The sequence below is a fragment of the Crocodylus siamensis genome, chromosome 1 (assembly GCF_052110815.1).
Source record: "Crocodylus siamensis isolate JL-2025a chromosome 1, ASM5211081v1, whole genome shotgun sequence".
NCBI lineage: Eukaryota > Metazoa > Chordata > Crocodylia > Crocodylidae > Crocodylus > Crocodylus siamensis.
The window spans coordinates 424,729,502-424,750,349 of NC_143395.1; the positions used below are offsets into that span (position 1 = coordinate 424,729,502).

The following is a 20,848-nucleotide window of genomic DNA, read 5'->3' on the forward strand; positions in this document are numbered from 1 at the left end:
CCCGTTTCTCATGCCAAAATCTATTTGTACTGCTGATTTACTTTCAGTCTAGAGAGAAATAAAGTCCAGTTCAGAGCTCCATGTTTCCTCCGTGCCGTGAATCCACCCCTTTGGCTCAGCTGCAGGGGGGGAAACTGAGGCAGGGGTGGCAGGACAGGGCCAGCCATGGCCAAGAGAACTGGAGGAAAACAAAACAGACAGGGCTGAGGCAGACCTGACTCCTACGGAAAGAAGAGGAGGGGTGAAGCCCAAGGGAAAGCCTCAGCTCCGGGCTTCTCCATGCTGAAAGCAGCCGGCAAAGTGCAAAGCCCTTGAAGCAAATTGCACCCATTGCCCAGGGGTCATGTCCATGCCAGGGGCAAATGTGGGGGAACCACATGATAGCGATCACCAGGTGCAATAAAACACAGGCATCCAGGCATGCAATGAGAAGAACCAGCCCACCAACTCTGTGTGTGGAGCAGGAGGCAACCTCTGCCGGGCCTTTTGCCTGTCTCTGATCAACTAGCTACTTAACCGAGGGATCATTGTCCACCAGCTACCCCCTTCCTCAGTCTCTGTAGTGAGGGAGCAGCTTTAAATTACAGCCACTGCCACAAGCAGCCTCAGAGGGAAGAGCACGGCCTGGGGTCACAGACAGGCAAAGGCCTCACTAGCGGGTACCGGGGCATGGAGGACTTGGCAGGTCACCTTGCCCTCCACTCCCACCTCCCTTGTTTATTCTAGCCCAGTACAGGGGCATCATCTTCTGCACCTCCACGGCCAAGCACCTCATCCTCCCCGAAAATGGCCCAGGGTGTTGGTGTCCAAGAGGTAGGACAGCAGGATGGCGTGACTTGACCCTGGGCACACAGGGAGTCAGTGGCAGAGGAGGGAATTGAAGCCCTGGAGCCATTCCTCTCCAGCCAGATCCAGACGGGGGGCCTGGGCCTGACTGCCGCACGAGACAGAAGTAGGCCCAGAGCCTGCTGCCCGGGCACTGCGCCGCATGGATGCAGATGCTGCCTGCCGTGTCCTGGCCATGGCTCAAGGCAGGTGTCGTTGGACCTCACGGCGCCCTTTACGGGTACACAGGAGCAGCCTACGCTGATTAGCAAGCAAGCAAGGGCTCTCACCATACGCCGTGCCCCAGGGGTGCATGCGGGAAGTGGACATCTGGCCCGCACGGGATCGTCTTCTTTGGGTCTCGTGCTTCGGTTTGCAGCGGTCTCACCTGAACACCCCCCCTCTTTGTTCCTCTCCAGCATTATATGCCTCTACCTACTGTGTACTTAATTGGTGCTAATTCATTGGTGATCTGGCCCAACGTACTTTGTGCAGCCAACAGGGTACTATGCACGTGCCTTGCACACACCAGGTGTCTGGTAAGATGTGTGATAAATAATATCACTGGAGTCTTTCCACCCTTACCTGGGATTTCTAGGTACCAGGACAGGGTCATCCATGCAGCTGCACTCTTATCTTTTGCATACGAGGGAAATGGGCCCACTTCTCTCCTCACGTATGAAACTACGAAGGTTCGTTAGACTCTCTCTAGTCCCTCCCCCCGAAAAACCCAAAAGCAACCCATCTCTATCTCTGGGACGTGCAAGAACTGCCTTGTTGCAAAGCTGCTCCCCTGTTAGGCCACGAGAGCCTGCTTTTGCTTTCTAGCACACTCGTTAGCCACGCTTATATGGAATGCATTGAATAATAAGCAATTGGCACTAAAAATTTTAAATTTCAGCCATTGCACAGGACCAACACACCCATGAACACAGTCCATACAGGGCAACTCACAGCCCTGAGGTCTCTCTGCAGACCCCGAGAAGGTGCTGCCAGCTTCGTGCTGCCCCCTCAGCGTGGCGGTGCGATCCTCCTCCTCTTCCTTGCACGAGTTCCCTCTCCTGGTCTCGGGGGGCTGCTGCCTCCTGCCTTGCAGCTCTGGGTCTCTTACCAGACCCTGGTTCGGCCACCACTAACCGAGCACACTCTTCCCCTCCCCATCTCCAACTTGACCCTCTGCCCCTTTCCCCAGGAGCTTCCTGTGGCCAGCTGATCATCCTCTGCAGCTGGGTCAGCTCTCCTAGGCATCCTGCCACCTCTCTGGACTGCCTGCAGCTGGCTGTGGTCCCCTGCAAGCCTTCCTACCACGCCGAAGCCCCGGGATGAGCTACACCCGACAGCTCTGCGATTCATGCCCCAGCCTCTGCTGCGGCGGCAAACCAGCCACAGCATCCAACTGGATCCAGATGTGCATTCACCCGGTGGGGGTGACAAGCTCCCCACGGCCTGGCCCGGATCCCAGGCAATTGCCCCTGCCGACCTGAGTTATCAAAACACCTGGGCACGACACTGAAGAAGAGATGGAGGAGGGAGACTCGGATGGGAAGGCGAAGGCCTCGAGGGAGTTGCAACCAAGGGGCAGCAAGGCAACAGGAGAAGCCTGCAAAGGGGAGAGGAAGGCGTGCGCAAGCCCGGTGCCGCCCAGGGAAGCTGAACAAACGCGGGAGAGGCAGGGGAGCTGGAGAGGATCGAGTCTCCACCCCGCAGCTGCGTTTGCGACCGGCGAGAGAACGTGCTTTATTGGCGGCGGGGCACAAGCCGGGCAAGGAAGCAAGGGCGTCCAAGCGAGGAGGGCCTGGCAAGGTCCAGCTGGAGGATCTAGGCTGCTCGCCTGACTACCCTTTTCAGACACAAGGCCACAAGAACAGCCATTCACCTAGGTCCATCTTGCCCCATCTCCCGCGTCCCACCCTGATCCTGTGTGCCATCGGGGACCCCAGCCGGCGGCTCCTCCGTGGAGCCGTCGCCACGGGCCTGCACCTAGTGTGGTCCAGGGGCCGCTCAGCTCCCACCCGACCCGCTGGCAACAAGCCTCTCCATTTAGTGACAACCTGGGTGGAAAAGAAAAACTGCCTGATGTTGGTTTTTAAGTTACGACTTACTACTAGAAATCTAATAAAAGGTACCGTCTTTACCCAAAGACCTGTGTCTGCCTATGTCCTTACACCAACGTGGCTACCACCAACACCAGCCGACGACTAGTTGTCCTGCGGTCCCTGGCTCTTGCCTGGTGAGGTGATCTCTGAGCACGGGAAAAGACCAAGACTATCGCTGTCTTAAAGTGGGGAAAGGAGGCTGGGCTGATATAGTTGGTCCTGCTTGGAGCAGGGGGTGGGACTAGATGTGGCCTCCTGAGGTCCCTTCCCACCTGAATGTCCTCTGACTTGAGTCTGTGGTCAGCCCAGCTTGGCTAGGCTCTGAAGTCAGAGAGTAGCTAATCAGGATAACGAGGGGATAAGAAGTAGCCAGGTGGCTTTGTCCAGAGCCGATCGATCGCATCAAGCTAATCTCCCCCTCTGGCTTTGCGGAGGGGAAGGAGCCGGCTGGCGGAGAGGCGGCAGAGATTCAGGGCAGCTTGATTTCAGCCTGGCTTCGGACCCAGCCCTGCATAATGCTCTTACGAGCGAACGAGGGTGGGAGCACAATAGGCAGAGGGAGGAAAACCTGGTTTCGAGAGTGCACTGTCTCCTTCCCACGACAGGCCGGGTGAGGTCTCCCACCCCATCTGTCCTGGGTCTGAATCTGTCTGTGGGTCTTACACTGGCATCTCCAAAAATGTAATCTCTCTCATCCAATGCACCAAATGCCCTGATGGAAAATACGCAGGAGAGACCAAACAGCAAATGCGGGCCAGAATGAACGCACACCGGAAATCCATCAAAGAGAAAAATACCCAACTATCTGTGGGGAAAAGGGATCAGGACTCGTGGTAGAGGTGATATCTTTTATTAGACTGACTAGACTTTTGCAAAAAAACCCAAAAAACCTTTAATTGCAAGCTTTCTGGCACAGGCACCCTTCATCGGGCACGGGAGGAAAGATTGCAAAAGTTCTCCTGGGTAGGACTTTTACATGCCTGAAGAAAGGTGTTGGTACCCGAAAGCTTGCAAAGAACAATTTTTCCAGCTAGTTGGTCTAATAAAACTAGTTGGTCTAATAAAATATATCACATTTGCGCAAAGAGCCCCGTCTGCCTGACGCTGTTCAATGCCTTGCAGGATGGATGATGGAGCAGACGGGCCCTGCTAGCTTCTACGGGAGGCAAAGCCTTTGTATCCAGGCCTAATACAAAAGGACAATCCCATAGTCCCACTTCAAGTACCTGTGAAGCATCTGGGATAAGCCTTTTTTTTTTGCAAAAATCTTGTTGGTCTAATAAAAGAAATTGTCTCCACCACGAGTCCTGATTGCGTCTGAGATGAGACTTTTTCCCAAAACAATTGGGCCTCCATTTGAGTTCATTGCCAGGCAAGCTGTGGAAATGCCTGCCCTCCCTCCCTGCCGTGTCTGCAAGAGTCAGGATTGCAGCACCGGTGGAGACAGGGTCCACGTTTGGAAGGACCCTGCTAACTGCAGCACAGCCCTGCTCCCCAGGAGGCGAAATCCACTACAGACGAGTGCAAAGGACTGCAGCGAAGAAGAAGAGCAGGCGGCAGAGAAATCCGGCTCAGAAAGGACACCCGAGTTGGCAATGCAGCTGCGGTGCAGAAACATTGCTCTCCTCCCAGGCTGAAGCCTCTGCCAGGCGTGCTGGGTGCAGGACAGGGGAGGTGATCACTGATGACCCCGCTAGCAATGGAGTGGGGTGGCTAGCTCAGGGCATCGTGGGGTGTGGACAGGCCGGAGGGAGCCCAGACGGTAACTGCTCCTTGCCGCGATCTCTCCTTCCCCAGCTCTGGAGGCCGATGATGGGCACGATCACACTTCTGGCTCCAAGCGACCGGGCAGAGGAGGTAGCCCAGGGACCTGGGCTGGGAGCAGCCAGCACAAAAGATGCCAGCCTGAACCCAGTGCTTCCCCTTGCCCTGCCTCTACCCGTGGCAGCCCGGGCTCCCCGGCCAGGAACCGGGCCTGGAAAGAGCCCCAGAGCCCCGGCAGCGTTGTGGGGAAGTGAATAGGACTGGAGGCTCCCCATGGCCCAGGGGTTTCTCTCTGCACCCCGGGACAACCGTCTCTCCATTGATCCCAGGGGCTGCTCGCAGGGCTCACGGTGGGGCAGCCGGGGCAAAGGAGCGTGTAGGGAAGCTGGCGATTCCCGGTCCGCACATGCTGGTTGTTACTGGAGGTTGCTTTTGGTCCCCTTTCGAAGCCGTGGGCAGGCGCTTTGCAAGCAGAGAGCAGCTATGTAGGTCACATGCTGATCCTTCCACCGGGGCCAAGGTCCCGGCCTGGTAATTTACTGCACGTCCTGCCTCTGCAGACGAGAAACAGAGACCGCTGGCGGCTCGTCTCGACGCCTCCCCACCGGCCGGCCCGGCGCGCCGCTCCTCGTCCGCGCCCCGGGGCCTGGGGGTGGCAGGGCAGAGCGACACGTGCAGGGGGTGGTGTCATGGGATCGCCCCTGTCTCCCCCATCTTATCCCTTGAGCTGGGTGCTCCCCCGCCCCGTGGACACCAGGTCTCCCGAAGCAGCAAGGACCAGGAAAGTTGTAGCAAAGCCTTGAAGATGAAACATGGTGAACGAAGGACAGTGGGAGACACGTGTTGCGTCACGGGAATCTTGTGGCCGTGGTGTGGTCCGGACGTGTCCTGTCCTGAGGGCTAGAAATCTGCCCATACTCGAAGTCGTAGCACAAAATCAAGCTTTCTTGAATGTCTTGCCAGTGCCTCCAGTATGTCACGGTCAGTCATTGATACACCTGAGTTAACACAACTGCACCTGAGCTGAGGTTTTCGGGGAGAACTACAAACTGTCTGCAGGGCTGTGACATCGGAGCGAGACATGCCCGGCCACGGCTAAGGGACAGCAGAATGGCACAAGAAAGGGCAGCTTGAAGAGTGGACTATTGAGGCCATTAAAAAAGAAGAGAGGGTGGTTATGGTCAACCCACAAGAAATGAAGAGAGATTAGCAGGAATCTGGTAGAAATGCTTCTGCTGGGACCAACCCTGCAAGGTCCTGGCTGGAGGGTCGTGCCCCCGTGCTCAGGGTCAGACCGATGCTGCACTTGGGGTCAGGAAGGGATTTCCCCCCAGTCACATTGGTACGGACTGGGGAGGGGGTGGGTTGCCCTCTTCTGTAATAGGGGCATGGGCCCTACCTGGGATTTCTCGAGCATCGATTAACAACCTTTGCAGCAGCAGGACATTGGCCACCGCGGCCCCCCTGTTTTGCTGTGGCAGGTTCAAGTGTGATGCCTGGTGTCAGGGCTGATGCTAGTTTTACTAAGAGTTTTTTGGGCGATGGATTTGTCTGGGTTGATTTGGACAGTGCTGACCCTGCCTCAGGCAGGGGGTTGGACTAGATGTGACTCCCCCCCACCCCCAAGGTCTCTTCCAGCCCCACGGCTCTGGGATTTCTATGACCGGACACAATCCATCATCTAAACTCTTCATAAAACTACTGTCAACCGTAATGCAACATCTGGATAGGAATACCCCACGGGAAGATGGAGCAGGGTATGAGTGGGATGATGTGCCCTGGGGCCTGGAGGGTCCTTTCCAGGCCTGTGCTGTTCTTTGTCCCATCCCGGCCTGTGCACACAGTGTTGCTGTCTCCCAAAGGGTTTTTCTGCATGGCCACGGATCCCATCCCATCCATCCACCCATGCCTGGGCTGCAGAGGAGGGATCAGGGCTTGCTCCATGCAGCAGCCAAAGGAGAGCCCGGGGTGCAGTGGAGCTGAGACACCTAAGCCAGGTAGGAGGGATGTGCCCGAGAGTGGGCGTGATGCCCCCTGCCACCGCGGCTCCGCGCCCCGGCCCAAGAGATGCCCCAGAAGTTGCCGGAGCAGCCAGAAAACTCCTGCTGAGGTAGGTGGAAGGTGCCAGCTAACGCGCCCAGCCCCGGCAGAGCCATCAGGAGCCCTGCGTCACCGAGGCACCAGCAGCCCCGAGAGGGGGACCAACCCCGCCTGCGTTGCCGCCACGCATGAGTGACGTGAGTGCAAGCACACACGCATGCGCATGCTTGCATATACGGGCAGGCGCACATGCGTGCCTACACACACCCACATACACGTGTAGATGCAGAGGACGTGGGCTCAGCAGTGCCTTCACTGCCTCTGCTTCGGCCGCTCCCAAAAGGCTACCCCCACTCCAGAGCAGACTGAGGCGTCATGGGAAATGGAGTCCAGCCATGGCCTTTGACCGGAGCGGGGGATGTGGGGAGGAGAAGGGGACGTCATGTCCGGCCCGCAGCCCTACCCAGGGCCTTTGCAACAGCTCTGATCTGCTCTCTGGTGTATGCTCAGGCAGCCTGGAGAGCATCGCTGAGCCTCGGGGGCAGCGCCAAGGCCCTTGCAGAGCCGGGCAGTGAAGGGCAGCCACGACGCCCGCCCTTGCTACCGCAGCAGCAGCAGGGCAGGCAGGGTGCACACATGCCCACACGCGTGCATGCACACACACGCGCGCGCACACACACGGCCAGCTCCTGCCAGCATTTTTAGCAGCTGCTCTTCTTCCCCGCAGACGGCTGCTCCGTGTGTTTATAGCTGGCACTGGGCAAACAGCGCGTGAGCTGAAGATAAACAGCCGCCAGGTTCTTGGGCAGCCGAGGGCCAGGTGGACCGTACACACACGCACGCTCACTCACACACGGGGGAACACCCAGGTGCACATGAGCACACACAATGTACGCGCAGACGTGCACATCCCTGCGTGTTCACACATGCACGCATACATACATGCACAGATGCACGTCTACGTGCACACATGCGCATATATACATGCACACACATCTGCACGCACACACGTGCACATACTCCTCCCGTGCGTGCATGAACGCACGCATGCACACGCACACATGTGCACGCTGACATGCAGCCCTAACGACTATGAAACTAGGTGTGCACATATGCATACACATACACACATGCACGCACACACCCATGTCCAGCCCCCCCAGGCCTGTTCACGGCAGTCTCCGTGCAAACAGCAGGCCCTGGGTTACGGACTCTGGACTCTATTCCCTTCCAACACCACCGCCGCCCCTCCCTAGATGGCCCCAGTTCTGCCTGGGATGGGGGTGAGTCCATAGCTTGCAGCTGGGACCCCAAGCCTCCAGGAGACCTTGCTCCTTGCTCGGCCCGGAGGCGGAGGAGAGCAAACCCCGTGAAGCCAAGCAGGGCAGGGAGGTCAGGCAGCCTCTGGGGACCAGGGGGAGACGAGGGGGGTCTCCAGGCTCTCCCCAACCTTTGCACTGGATAGTGCTGTTTGCAGGGGGGTTGCACCACTCTCCCCTTTCGGCGAAAGGCGCGGTTCTCTGCACCAGCTTCCCGGCCTGGCCTGTGTCTGGGCAGTCCCGGAGGCACCGAAGTCCAGGAGGGCTGGACCCCAGGGCCCTGGGCTAAGTCACGGTGTCAGACACAGGATCCCCGGGGCCACCAAGGCACCCTTAGCCAGCATCGGCCCCCCTGTCCCCTGCTGCAGCTTCCAGGCCAGCAGCCAGGGAGGGGCAAGAGGGACAGTGGTGTGAGCAGCGCGTCGGACCAGGGCTCAGGGCCCAGTTCTGCCACAAAGGGCACTGGCGTCCTTGGGTGCGTCGCTTAACCGGGGCTCATCAACTTGCAACTCGGGCCAGACGCTGGGGGCTTCCCCCACATCACAGGGGTCCCTTGGCCAGCGGCGGGGGTGTGCTGTCCCCAGCTGGGGTCGGGGCCAGGACCGCTCTCCAGCAGACACCCCGTGCTCACCCCTGCAGCCCCGAGCCCGCCGCCACCCCGCAGCAGGAGCGTGCGGCAGGACCGGGCTGATCTTATCAGCCTGTTATTTTCCACTGGTTATAAATCTCCTGGCGCTCGGGCCGCCGTGTTTGTCTTTCTGTCTGGAGTGAGGGATGATGAAGGATGGGCGGCTGCGGCGTGTCACCAAAGAAGGAGAAATGAATGAGGCTGCAGGGCCCGGAGGCAGCGGGGAGGGGGAGGATACACACCATGGGTGTTTCCGTATGATTTCCCTCCCCTTTCACCCGGGAAGAGTCAGCGGGCTCCGGCAGCGGGGGTGGGGGGGCACGGCCTGGCTGTCGGTCCAGCTTGCACAGGCGGGGCGTCGGGGTGGCGGTGGGTTGGTCCAGACTGGGGGGTTGGGCACGGGGACCCCCAGAGGCGACGTGACTGCAGACCCAGGCCGGGCACGGCGTGTGACACGCCAGCGTCACGCCTCACCCATGTGATCTCACGGCATCCGTCGCCCCACGGACGCTTGCTCGGCTGAGCTGAGCAACTGAGTCTCCGCACGCAGGGCTGTGGCTTTGTGTGCCGGGTTCCCAACCCGCTTCCCAGCTCTCACCATTGGACCTGCCTGCCCACTCGCCCTGGGACAGCAGCTGTGCCCCAGCTGGGACTGAAGCCAGCAGGTCGCGGAGGCTGGACGGCATGCTCTGAGTGCGAGGCCTGCCAGCCCCGAGCCTGCGAACGGTGGCTAGGACTGAGGGACCCCCCATCTCGGGTCCGCCATGCACAGGCCGTGGGGGAGCGACCGAGAGCTGGGGCACGGGACATCCCGAGCCTTGGCGGGGACAGCCTGGGGCCACTTCGCAGCCCCCCACCTCAGTAGTCTCAGCCGAGGCAGCGCTCAGCCTCCAGGCCAGGGCCCAGCTCTCCCAGGCCGCGTTGCAGCGAGCTGTCAAACTGCGGGCCATGCTCCACCCCAGATGCAGCCGCTTTTTCTAGGGACGGTGGAAACGGAGCTTGATTCCTCCGCACGGTCCTCTGCAGCCTGGCCTTGCCAGTTCCCCCAGCACCGTCTCCTCCACGTCCTGCCCTAAGCCTTGCCCGATGGGAGCCGGCGTTCTCCCCTTCCAGCAGGGCACAGCGACCCCCGCAGCCCCCCAGCCGGGAGCAAACCCGGAGGGGCAGGAAGGGTTAATGGGGACCTGCGGTGGAAGCCGCAGAACGAAAACAGCCTTGGCACGGGCCTTTGGGGTGTTTTTTTTCCACTCCCCCTGGCCTCCCGCGGGTCACGGCCCAGCGCGGCTGACGTGGGATGGAAAAACAATTCATCTCTGGGCCGGTGCCGAAAAGGGGGCGGGTGTGAGGTGGCCACGCAGACAGGGAACCCCACGCCCCGGGGAAGCAGAGGGGCGCTGGGACCCCCCCCACCGGGAGCCAGAGGATTGGGGGATGCCAGGCTGCAGAGCTACAGGTGGGGAGCCCCCTCCACCCCAGCGCCCTCCCAGACCCTGCAGGGGAGCCCTGGGTGCAACCCGGACCCCGTCGGAGCTGCGGGGGGCAGGCACGAGAGCCCCCGCGGGGAAACTGAGGCCGGGGATGCAGCAGAAGTTCACAAGGAAGCAGGCTGAGAACTGCAAGCTCGTGGCACTCAACCGGCTTCTGGTACCCTGCACCCACCCAAGAGAGACCAACGTCTGGGGGGGTTTGAAGCCAAGGGAAAGCAAGATGCTGTTGGAGGATGCCCCGGCTTGCCGGGGATAGCAAGGGGCCGTGCTGCCCCTCGCTGGCTGCAGGAGGAATTTCTCCTCTGCCACCATGTGGGGACTGAGCGGGGTTAATATTTAGGGGAAGACCCGAAGAAAAGGGGCTGCGATTCCCAACTTGGGGGTGGTGCCTCCGAGTCAGCCTCCAGCTCAGAGCAAGGGCTCGCCTGGGACCCTGGAAGGGGCTCGGGTCAGGGACGGGACAGCAAACCGCTCCCCAGGCAGAGAGACCCTGGCCGGGCACACGGGGGTCCCCCTCCTTGCAGCGCACTGGTTCAAGTCCCAGCTCCGGGAGTCCTGGGATCCCGGCAGCTCTCAGAGCAGCCAAACCACAGGGCACTCTTTGCAGGTGGGGACAGCCCAAAATGCTATTTTCCTGTGGATTGTTATTCCCAGAGCATCTCCACACTTCCTAGCATGTCTCCTGGCATCTGTGGGACCCTGCGCCCGGCCGCGATTGCTCCCCGGGGCAGCTCAGCGGGGTATGAGCCCAAAGCAGATCTTCCCTCTGCTCCCGAGACAGGACGAGGCCGAATAATTCCCAGGGGCAAGCCCGTGCCCATGCACGCATGCACGCATGCACATGCAGCACACGGCTGTGAGGAACCCTCTGCACCTTGCTCCTTGCTCGGCCCGGAGGCGGAGGAGAGCAAACCCCGCGAAGCCAAGCAGGGCAGGGAGGTCAGGCAGCCTCTGCGGACCAGGAGGGGAGACGAGGGGGGTCTCCAGGCTCTCCCCAACCTTTGCACTGGATAGTGCTGTTTGCAGGGGGGTTGCACCACTCTCCCCTTTCGGCGAAAGGCGCGGTTCTCTGCACCAGCTTCCCGGCCTGGCCTGTGTCTGGGCAGTCCCGGAGGCACCGAAGCTGAGCACCACCCCCATCGTCCCACGAGACCCCCTTCCCCTGCCCGAGAGCGACCCCCAGGCCTTGCCCAGCCGGCTCGGAGGGCGGCGGAGGCCACCCCCACTTCTGCTCTTGCACCCCTGGGTCAGGAGGGACACCGCCCGACCGGCTCAGAGACCTGGACTAGGGAGCTCCCTCGTGCTCGGGGAGAGCACGGCCTGGGACCCTCCGAGCATCCTCCCGCTCACCCAAGCCCCGGCACTGCCTGCGCCGCTCCCACCCCCTTGCTGCCCAGAGACCCGAAGTCGCTTGGGACCCTCTGTAGCTGGACGGGGGGGCAGAGGAGCTCTGGGTGGCTCCCCCCCTGCGCTCAGCACCCTCCGGTTGCTAGGGCGACACGAGAGGATGCTACAAGCTCCCAGGTAGGAGCTCCTCCGTCGCCTTACACCGGCCTCCTCTGCTCCGCCCCTCCCTCCCTGGGCCCTGTTCCCCAGCACACCCCTGCCAGCGCCAGGCTAGGGACCGGGCAGGCCAAGTGAGGGCCGGGCGCCTGGCTCAGCTGACTGCGGTCATATGATGCTTCCTCCTCCTCCCCTTCCCCGCCTCCAGCTCAGGCAGGAGGAAGCAGAGCCGGGTGCAGCGGAGTGAGTGCTGGGTGCTGCAGGCGCCTGCTGTGAGCATGGCCTGGACCAGGTACCAGCTGCTCCTGGCCGCGCTGATGCTGCTCACCGGCTCCATCAACACCCTCTCGGCCAAGTAGGTGTTGGCTCGGGCTCTGCCCGGCCCAGCTCGGGTGGGTGGGGGGCACTGCGAGGCAGCTCCGAGTCTGCTGCCTGCCTGGCAAGGGTGCTGCTCGCCCTTCTCCCTGTGTGGACATGCTTAATCCGGATCCCCTTAATCTGGAGTAGCCTCCCAGCAAGCTGCTGTAGCTGCAAGGCTGCACCGAGTCAGTCGCACCAGGCTGTTCCCGTACCCGCGTGAAAGCTGCTTTAGGGCTGGATCCGGGGGCAGGTTAACCTGCCCTCCCAAATCCCTCCTTTAATGGTGCGGGGGAGGAAGGGGCTTTCGTGTGAGCCCCCGGGGCCAGGTTCCTAGAGGATCATTTGATGCCAGGGCGCAAGGACGGGGTCCTCTGATGCCTGGAGGAGCCAGGTAGGATGGGGCTCCTGGGGGTGCTGGCTTTTGGGGGATTTGCATTGGGGTAGAGACAGGCCAGCAGCACGAAGGACGTGTGCATGGGGTCAGAGACCTGCTCGCAGGCAGGGGCAGCAGGGCTGGGACCCAGGAGATCGGGGTTCAGTCCAGCCTGCCTCGGCCGCGAACCTGCCTCTGTGCTAGTTAAAGGGGTGGAGGGGGGAGAAAGCTGCTGAACAGCCATTTTGGGAGAGCTCCTTGCACTCATTAGCTAATCTGGACCATGCATTAACCCCTTGCGTGGCAGCGGCTGTTCAGGATTCAGGTGGGCATCCCCGCTGCCGAGCTAACGAGCGCAAGGGTCTTGCGCGGCGATTCTCAGCCGGGCGCCCTGAGATCCCATCGGGGTGTTCAGGTGATTCACCAGATAAACCCCAAGATTTCAAGCAGGGGCCCAGGGCTGCGATCTCGCCGGGCTCTTTGCAACAGCAAAACCGCTCTCTTATTTTTCCTGTAGTCGAGTGAAAACAAAGCTCTAGGAAGGCTGAGAAGTGATGCTTTCATGCATAACCTCAGTTTGCTTTGCTGCAGAGCTCTGTGCAGACAGGGCCCCGGTTCAACCAGTGCAAGAGGCCTTTCTGCCAGGCAGTTTACTCCTCTTCCTGTGCAAGGCAGGCTGTTGGCTGGAGCGGCTTCACCCCCCGTGACTCAGGGCTCATTTTCTGTCCTGGATTTGCAGACAAGCAGACCTTCAGGGCCAAGGTAAAAGCAAACAGGCCCGGAATAGCAAATAGCTGGCCTTTTGCAACTCCAACCCAGCGGAGATAGGGGGTGAGGGATAGCCACCCAGCAGCACTCAATGCAAATCTCACCCCCACCCAAACGCTCTGACCTGTGGCTGAGCCGGGTTGTTTACCTGGCTTCTGGGGGAGAAGCAAGAGCATCGCTGCTTCACCCGGATCGTGTCTGGGGACAGACGTCTCCCCCACCAGTTCGCTGCTCCCTGCTCTGCCAGGATGGAGAGATCCCCGTCTTAGTGAACCGCGGTGATCTGGGCTAAATGGCTGTGAGCCGGCGTCCCCGCTGCAGCAGGGAGGCTCCATGCTTGAGCCCCGGCGGGCGCCGCATCCCGGCCTCGAAGCCTTGCAAAGCACCCTCTCCTGGGACCCCGACCCTAAAGTAGGGCAGACACGGAGGGAGCCCCGGGGGCCTGTCTCCCCTGCAACCCGCAGAAGAGCAGAGGCTCGGTCGTCCGGCCCCTGTCCCTCCCCACCGAGCGCTTGGGGTCCGGGCTCGCACGACCCGATCAGCGCCGTGCTGGAGCAAGCGAGGGACCGGCTGGGCAAAGCCAAGCCTGGTCGACGTCCTTTGAGGGACGTCACGGTGGATGTGGAGGGACGGGGCTGCCCCCGGCTCCTGCGTGCACTGCCTTAGTGGCGGTCGCAGCCGAACGGGGCTCGTTCGAAGGCCTCTTGTGAAAGGCAGTGTTGAGTCAGGGCTGGGTCGACAGGCGAGCTCAGGCACCAGGAGGACTCCTCACCTCCTGCCCGCCGAGCTCGGCGGCTGGGGCAGACGTGCTCACGGTCCTGCCATCCCCGCGCCGCGCCCCAGTTAGCGTAGCCACGTGGCCCAGCGCGGTGCCCGAAGACCGACCCCGAGGCCGCACTCATGCAGGTAGCCTCCCTGCACAGACGCCGGCTGCCCTGCCTCTCCCGGCTCTGCCGACACCCGATTCCCGAAAAAACCCTGCTGACTGCTACACAGCGGTGTCAGTTCCCCGATATGTCAATCTTGCCCAGGGGAGACCGGCGCGGGCAGGCCCGAGCGCTGCGGTGATCTCACGGGCAAGTCACGGCAGCTCCGGCATCGGCAGCCTGAGCCTCACGGGGAGCGGCCCCAGGCGCTGAGCTGCTCTCCCGGCACTTGCAGGGGCAGAAGCAAGTGCCCCTGCTTCGGAGAGCCAAGCTGGAGAGAGGTCTGAGTTGGTTCGACAAGGACAAGTGCAAAGTCCTGGGCTGAGGAGGGAGCGATCCCCTGCACCGGGGCGGGCTGGGGGGCACGGGCTGGGCAGCAGCTCTGCAGGAAAGGACCTGGGGGGACGGGACGAGAAGCTGGGCAGGAGCTGGCAGTGCGCCCTTGGTGCTAAGGCTGATGGCAGGACAAGGAGCAATGGGCTCAAGCTGCAGCAAGGGAAGTCAAGGTTGGATATTAGGAAAAACTTTCTCATGAGGGGGTGGTGAAGCACTGGACCAGGCTCCCCAGGGAAGCGGTGCAGTCTCCATCCTTGGAGGTGCTGAAGCCCCAGGTAGACAAAGCCTTGGCTGGGATGATGGAGTTGGGGCTGGTCCTGCTTGGAGCAGAGGGCTGGACTAGATGTGACCGCCTGAAGTCCCTTCAGCCTATGATTTGGTGAGGTTGGCGGTGTTGCGTGTCCCCCGCCCTGGCTGCTGGGATGGAGAAGTCCCTGATTCTGGAGCTGAAACCTTTGGGGGGAGCTGGAAACTTGGGGAAGGCAGCGATGAAACCTTGAGCAGTGCCGTGGGCTTTGCTTGTAGATCACCCGGCTGAGCCCGGGCTGTGTCCAGCAGCGATCCTGCCTGGCTTGCACGGAGCAAGCAGCCGCTCCTCGCCCCTTCGCAGACCTCTGAGCCTACAGGCTGGGTCCTCTACGGCCCAGGACAAGGAGCAATGGGCTCAAGCTGCAGCAAGGGAAGTTGAGGTTGGATATTAGGAAAAACTCTCTCACGAGGAGGGAGGTGTCCTCTACGGCCTTGGGGTTGGAGCCAGGACCGAGGGCCTTGGCATCCAGCGGGCAAGGAGAACCAGTGGGCTGGGACCCACGGCCAGGCTGAAATGGGGCGGGTGACCAGTGCGGTCAGCATGGAGCTAGTTCACTCTGGAGCCTAATGGCCACGCTGACTCCATGCTGACCCTCCTGATGGCCAGGCTCGGCCCATCATCCTGCTCCATGCAAAGGCTGTTTCCTTGCCACGACCCCCTCGTGAGCATGGCTGTGGGCTGGATCACAAACGCATGTGCTGGGACTTGAGAGACAGCTTTAAAAAAGGAGCGAGCTGGGGAGAAGGAGTGGGGGAGTGAATTGGGCGCTGGGAACGCCTCGCGCCAGGGCCCGGGAAAGCTGGGGCAGAGCCAGGATGTTACATAAAGCAGCTATTTCCCCCCTGCCCCGCACGGAGCCGCGACCTGCCAGGCCTTTGAGCGAGCTCATTCATTCGTGGCGGCGAAGTGAAGAGCAGCGAGGCCCTTCCCTGCCCGGCAGCTCTCCAAGAGACCTCAAACCCCCCCCCCCGTTGCCGGAGGGAGGGGGTGTCTCCAAGCCCATCTCCCCTCCAGCCCCCGGGGAGTCAGTAGCCGGCAAAGGGCGAGCTCGGCCTGTGGTTTGGGAGCCGATGTCCTGCCGGTAGCTGGAAGGGGGAGCGCCGTCGCACTGGGGACGCTGCTGGGTGCCCGGGCATTTCCAGGCAAAAACCTCTGGACCGGACCACGGCCCCATCCACCCTCTCTATGCTCCGGAAAGGCGTGGGTCCGTGCCGTCCTAACCCCCTCGCACCCCTGTTGCAGGTGGGCCGACAACTTCAGCGCCGCCGGCTGCCGGGGCACGGGGGAGCACCCGTTCCAGCACCCCTTCCTGCAGGTGAGGCCGCGCCGATGCCTCTGTCCGGGGCTCGTGGAGGCGATGGTGGCGCTCGCCCCGGCCTGCGGCAGCGGTACGGGGCAGGGAAGAGGGGCCCAAGCGCGACCCCCTTCTCCCAAGCCTCGGTCTGGTGCTTCTACCGCCCCCCCAAGCCACGTGTCCTCCTTGCCCAGCCCCAGGCCTCGGTGCCTCTTAGGAGCCCCCGGTGCATCCCAGCGCGGCTGGTGCTTGGTGACACGGGGGGAGCTCGCCTGCCGCTGGGTCGCGCAGCTGACACGGTGGGAGCTGAGCTGGGACCGGCTGCCGCTGGGGTTTCGGGGTCCAGGCACTGGGGAGCGTTGCCCCCAGGCCCTGACACGGGGCTGCCCCTGCTTTCCAGGCCGTGGGCATGTTCCTGGGCGAGTTCTCCTGCCTCGTGGCTTTCTACCTCCTGATGTGGCGGGACCGGCGGCGAGCTGAGCCCATCCTGGCCACTGCGCAGCCCTTCAACCCGCTGCTCTTCCTGCCCCCGGCGCTCTGCGACATGACGGGGACCAGCATCATGTATGTGGGTAAGTGCTGGGGTCGGCGTGCAGTGGTGGTGGCGGGCGGTCTGACACGTGACTCTGTACGGGGGGTCTTGGACTGAGTCGTGCCCGGTTTCCCGGGGCTGCTTGGAGCTGCAAGGCTTGCAAAACTGCGCCTTGAAAAAGGGGAATTGAAACCACCGCTGGAAACGCGCCAGCTGAGTGCAGCCACGTGAGCCCCTCGCACCAGGGAGGGTGCAGCGGGGAGGCCCCGCCAATTAAACCAAGCAGTGAGCAAGGCCGGGGCAGGGATGCCCGCTCCGCTGCGGCATCTAACGTCCCCTTGCAGGAGCTCGTGGGAGGCCGCGTCTCCCCCCGTGCCAGGCTTCTCTTGCCGGGAACCCGACCCGAAGCTCTCTGCTGAGTCTTTCCCTTGCTGTCACTTGCCCTGAACGGGGTGCAGCAAAGCTGATAGCCCCATTCCGTGGATGGGGAAAACTGAGGCATGGAGCTGAAGATTCGGCCAGGGGCACATGGGGCATCTGCAGCAGAACAGGGACTCGTGTCCTAATCTCCTGAGCTGCAGGTCGCTCTGGAAAGCTGCAGCATCCCCCTTCCCATGAGCCCGGGCACGCACGTCCCCCCGGCACCCTCCGGAAAGCTGGTGCAGGGCTTGCTCTCCTGGTGCCCTCTTTCCAGCGCAGCGCAGCGATGCCAGGGCTCTGCCTCCAGAAAGCAGAGGTAGCGCAGAGGAGAAGGGCCCAGTCTCAGCACCGAGGGCCCCTTGCCAGGGCTTTCGCTTCCTTCCAGCTGCAAATCAGCCTGCCGAGGCAGGAGCTGCTTCCCCAACGGCCTCGCCGGCTGCCCTTCCTCTTCCAACGGGGGTCTGCTGCATGGGGACCCGTGCGCCTCTGACCCACCCAGTGAGAGGCGTCCGGGGGGGTCTCCACTTCGGGACGTCCCACTAAAACCTCCCGGGGCAGAAGCCAAGGGTGGGAACATCCTCCAAAGGCCTCGCTGTCTTCCACACAGGCCGGTCTCTAAGGAGGAGCGACCAACGTATTTGCTAGGCACCAGCCACCTCCACCCCTGCAGCCATGGGGGTGGCGGGGCCACGGGGCTGTGTCTCTGGTGAGAGGTCCTGTTGCTGCGGCCCGCCTGGATGGATGCTCTCAAGCTCCTGCATATACTGCATGAAGTGGGGGTTTTGGAGGATAGGATTCCTTAGGGCAGTTTCTTATGGGGTCAGCTCCGTAGCTGGCATGGAGTCAGGCAAGCTTTTGAATGCAAAGCCTCCTTCCTCAGCTGTCCAGAGCGGCATAGTGGAAACCAGCAGATGGGAAGTGGGAGAGCAGACATGCAATTAGCAGTAGAAAAGCGGCCGAGGACTGGGAAATCAAGGCCTGTGCGAAGGGAGGAGGGTCCTTCTCATTTATCCCTTGTGCCAGAAATGCAAAATGTAAGTAAAACGTAAGAGCTGCCAGGGCCTGGGTCAGATCCTCGGTCTGTCCTGCCCCTGAGCCGTTCCCCGGGTGCTGCCACGGCTGCGGGGCAGGGGATGAGCGTGTGACGCGGCACGGCCCCGGGACGCTGCAGGCTCAGGCACCCTCCGAGCTAGTGCTAGCAGGGGCAGGCCCGCTCACTAGTCTCCGCTGTCTCTCCCCCTCCAGCTCTGAACATGACCAGCGCCTCCAGCTTCCAGATGCTGCGGGGGGCCGTGATCATCTTCACGGGGCTGCTCTCCGTGGCCTTCCTGGGCCGCAAGCTGGTGCTGAGCCAGTGGCTGGGCATCGCGGTGACCATCGCAGGGCTGGTGGTGGTGGGGCTGGCGGACCTGCTCAACAGCCAGGATGAGAAACACAACCTCAGCGAGGTCATCACAGGTCAGCGGGGGCTGGCGGCGGTGGGGCGGGGGGCTCCTGGGAAGCAGAGCGTGGGGCTGGTGCTGAGCAGGGATGCTCTCCCTGTGCTTGGGAGAGGCGGTGCGATCTTTCGGGGCTGCCCCGGGAGGGCAGTGAGCCCTTCCAGCTGCCACAGCACCACTTTTGCAAGGATGGGCCCCTTCTCCCGAAGGAAAAACCCCATGCACGCGCCTGACCCTGCTTAGCACTGCCCCAGGTCAGCATCTTGCACGGGCTGGTGCAGCCCGTAGCTGATTTAGCGCCCGTGGCGGGAGACACGCCGCGGCTTTGCATCCAGTGCAGAGGCAGTGCCTGCGAGCTGGCACGGCTGCAGCAGCGTGCCGACGGGCTGTGGTGTCGTTTCCGGGCAGGGAGACCTGCGGCACGGCTCTCTGAGCATCCTCTGACCCTCTCCCAGGTGACCTGCTCATCATCATGGCCCAGGTGATCGTCGCCATCCAGATGGTGCTGGAGGAGAAGTTCGTCTACAAGCACGACGTGCACCCGCTGCGGGCCGTCGGCACGGAGGGTACGCGGCGGCCGGGTCTCCCCCGCCACGGGGGTTGGGTGAAGGGGGTTGCGATGCACCCTGGGCAGCTCTGCGGACCTGAGGCACCCTGCAGTCCAGACTGGGTGGGAGGGGAGGAGCCGGGTGCCCGCCGTGCCAGTCTGCCCACGGGTTGCAGGTGCCCGGCCCCTCCGGCTTCGCCAGAGCACGTCCTCGCACCCAGGACCTCACTGGAGTCTCTAGGGGGTCGGTGAGAGCGACAGGCTTGGAGCCTGTTTCGAAACAAGCAGCTCCTGACCCCCCGCTTTCTCTCCCAGGGCTCTTCGGCTTCGTTATCCTGACGCTGCTGCTGATCCCGATGTACTTCATCCCGGCGGGCAGCTTCAGCGGCAGCCCGCGGCGGGTGCTGGAGGATGCCCTGGATGCCTTCTGCCAGGTGGGACGCCAGCCCCTCATCGCCCTGGCGCTGCTGGGCAACATCAGCAGCATCGCCTTCTTCAACTTCGCCGGCATCAGCGTCACCAAGGAGATCAGCGCCACCACGCGCATGGTGCTGGACAGCCTGCGCACCGTGGTCATCTGGGCCGTCAGCCTGGCCGTGGGCTGGGAGACCTTCCACGCCCTGCAGATCCTGGGCTTCCTCATCCTGCTCGCCGGCGCTGCCCTCTACAACGGCTTGCACCAGCCCCTGCTGGCGCGGCTGGCCCGGCGCCCGCCCGCGGGCACCCCGGGGGAGCAGGAGAGCCTGCTGCATGGAGATAGGCTGCCCATCAATGCGGACAGCTGAGACCGGCACCCGGCCATAGGGACCGTGGGGCTCTAGCACACCAGGGACGGACCCTGTCTCCCTCTGCCCCATCCCTTCTTGTTGCTCCATCCGAACAGCCCCCCGGGATCTCGGGTTGTTCTGGACACCACTGACTCGATCATCAAGGCCACTGGGTTATTTGGACCCCCCCCCCCCAACATGGTTTTAGGCATCACGTGCACCGGGTGAGGCGTCTCTGCCCTCTGCTCTGCCCCGTGGTGCGGGGTGGACGGCTCTAGCACGTCCTCGCACCCAGGACTTAATCCCTCATTGCGGTCACGGCTCCTTTAAGGGTGAGTGGGAGCAGCCGCTGGGCTCTCGTGCCCCGGGCAATGCCAGCCTGTCCCGTGGCGGCTCCGTGGGACCCTGCTGGAGTGAGAGCTCCCGGGTGGCGTGCCCCCCTTGGAGGGGCTGTGGCAAAACCAAGCAGGGCTGCCTGATCTGGGTGAGCTACCAGGAGGCACAGACGCTCCCGGCAGCGTCCAGGCTGCATTGGCATGGTATAAGGGACCTGTGCACGGTGGTTGTCAGTGGCATCCTTGCTTGGCACCGCACTGGTCTGTGGTGGTTGGTGGGTTTCTTGTGGATGAAGCATTGTACCTTCCCCTCGTGGCTCCTGAGACCCTGTGGAGACCCCCTCTCCTCTCCTCTTCCTGTGCCAGGGTTTCACGGGCTGGCTGCTGCCCGTCCCAAGCTGGTGGCCTCTTAAAAAAAGAGGGATGTCTTTCCCCGGGGGGTGTCACACCAGCCTGGTGGGGAGAGGGGAAGCAGCGAGGGCATGATTTTGGCCCTCTGCCTTTTTTTCAATCCGAGTTTTGTGACCAATAAAGTGACACTGCTGATGCACCGTGCAGTGCATTGCGTGGAGGGGGGCTGGCCCTCCTCTCCCACCCAGCGTCTTGCCTCTTACCTGGTCTGGTAAGAGCGGCCCACCTGGCTGCTCCTTCACAGCCTGGTCCAGCCCCGCCTCGACGTGATAGTTTCGTAGTGTCGTAGCTGGTCGGCTCAGAAGGGACCTGAGCAGATCCTCGAGTCCGGCCCCCTGCCACGGACTATTTGATGTCCACTGTATCGC

At 62.2% G+C, this 20,848-nt stretch overlaps 1 protein-coding gene across 2 annotated transcripts; it reads left to right on the forward strand.

The window, feature by feature from the left end:
- The first annotated feature begins 11,856 nt into the window (after nt 1-11,856).
- SLC35F6 (solute carrier family 35 member F6) lies at nt 11,857-20,615 on the forward strand. Of its 2 annotated transcripts, XM_090031120.1 has the most exons (6): nt 11,857-12,017; nt 15,978-16,050; nt 16,430-16,601; nt 18,227-18,439; nt 18,876-18,986; nt 19,283-20,615. In XM_090031120.1, the coding sequence occupies exons 1-6, from the start codon at nt 11,941-11,943 to the stop codon at nt 19,750-19,752; spliced, it is 1,116 nt and encodes a 371-aa protein (XP_089887246.1). In that variant the 5' UTR covers nt 11,857-11,940; the 3' UTR covers nt 19,753-20,615. The 2 variants fall into 2 exon arrangements, with proteins under 2 accessions (XP_089887246.1, XP_089887247.1); XM_090031121.1 differs by lacking the exon at nt 15,978-16,050 and having other exon boundaries at nt 11,891-12,017.
- The last annotated feature ends 233 nt before the right edge of the window (nt 20,616-20,848 follow it).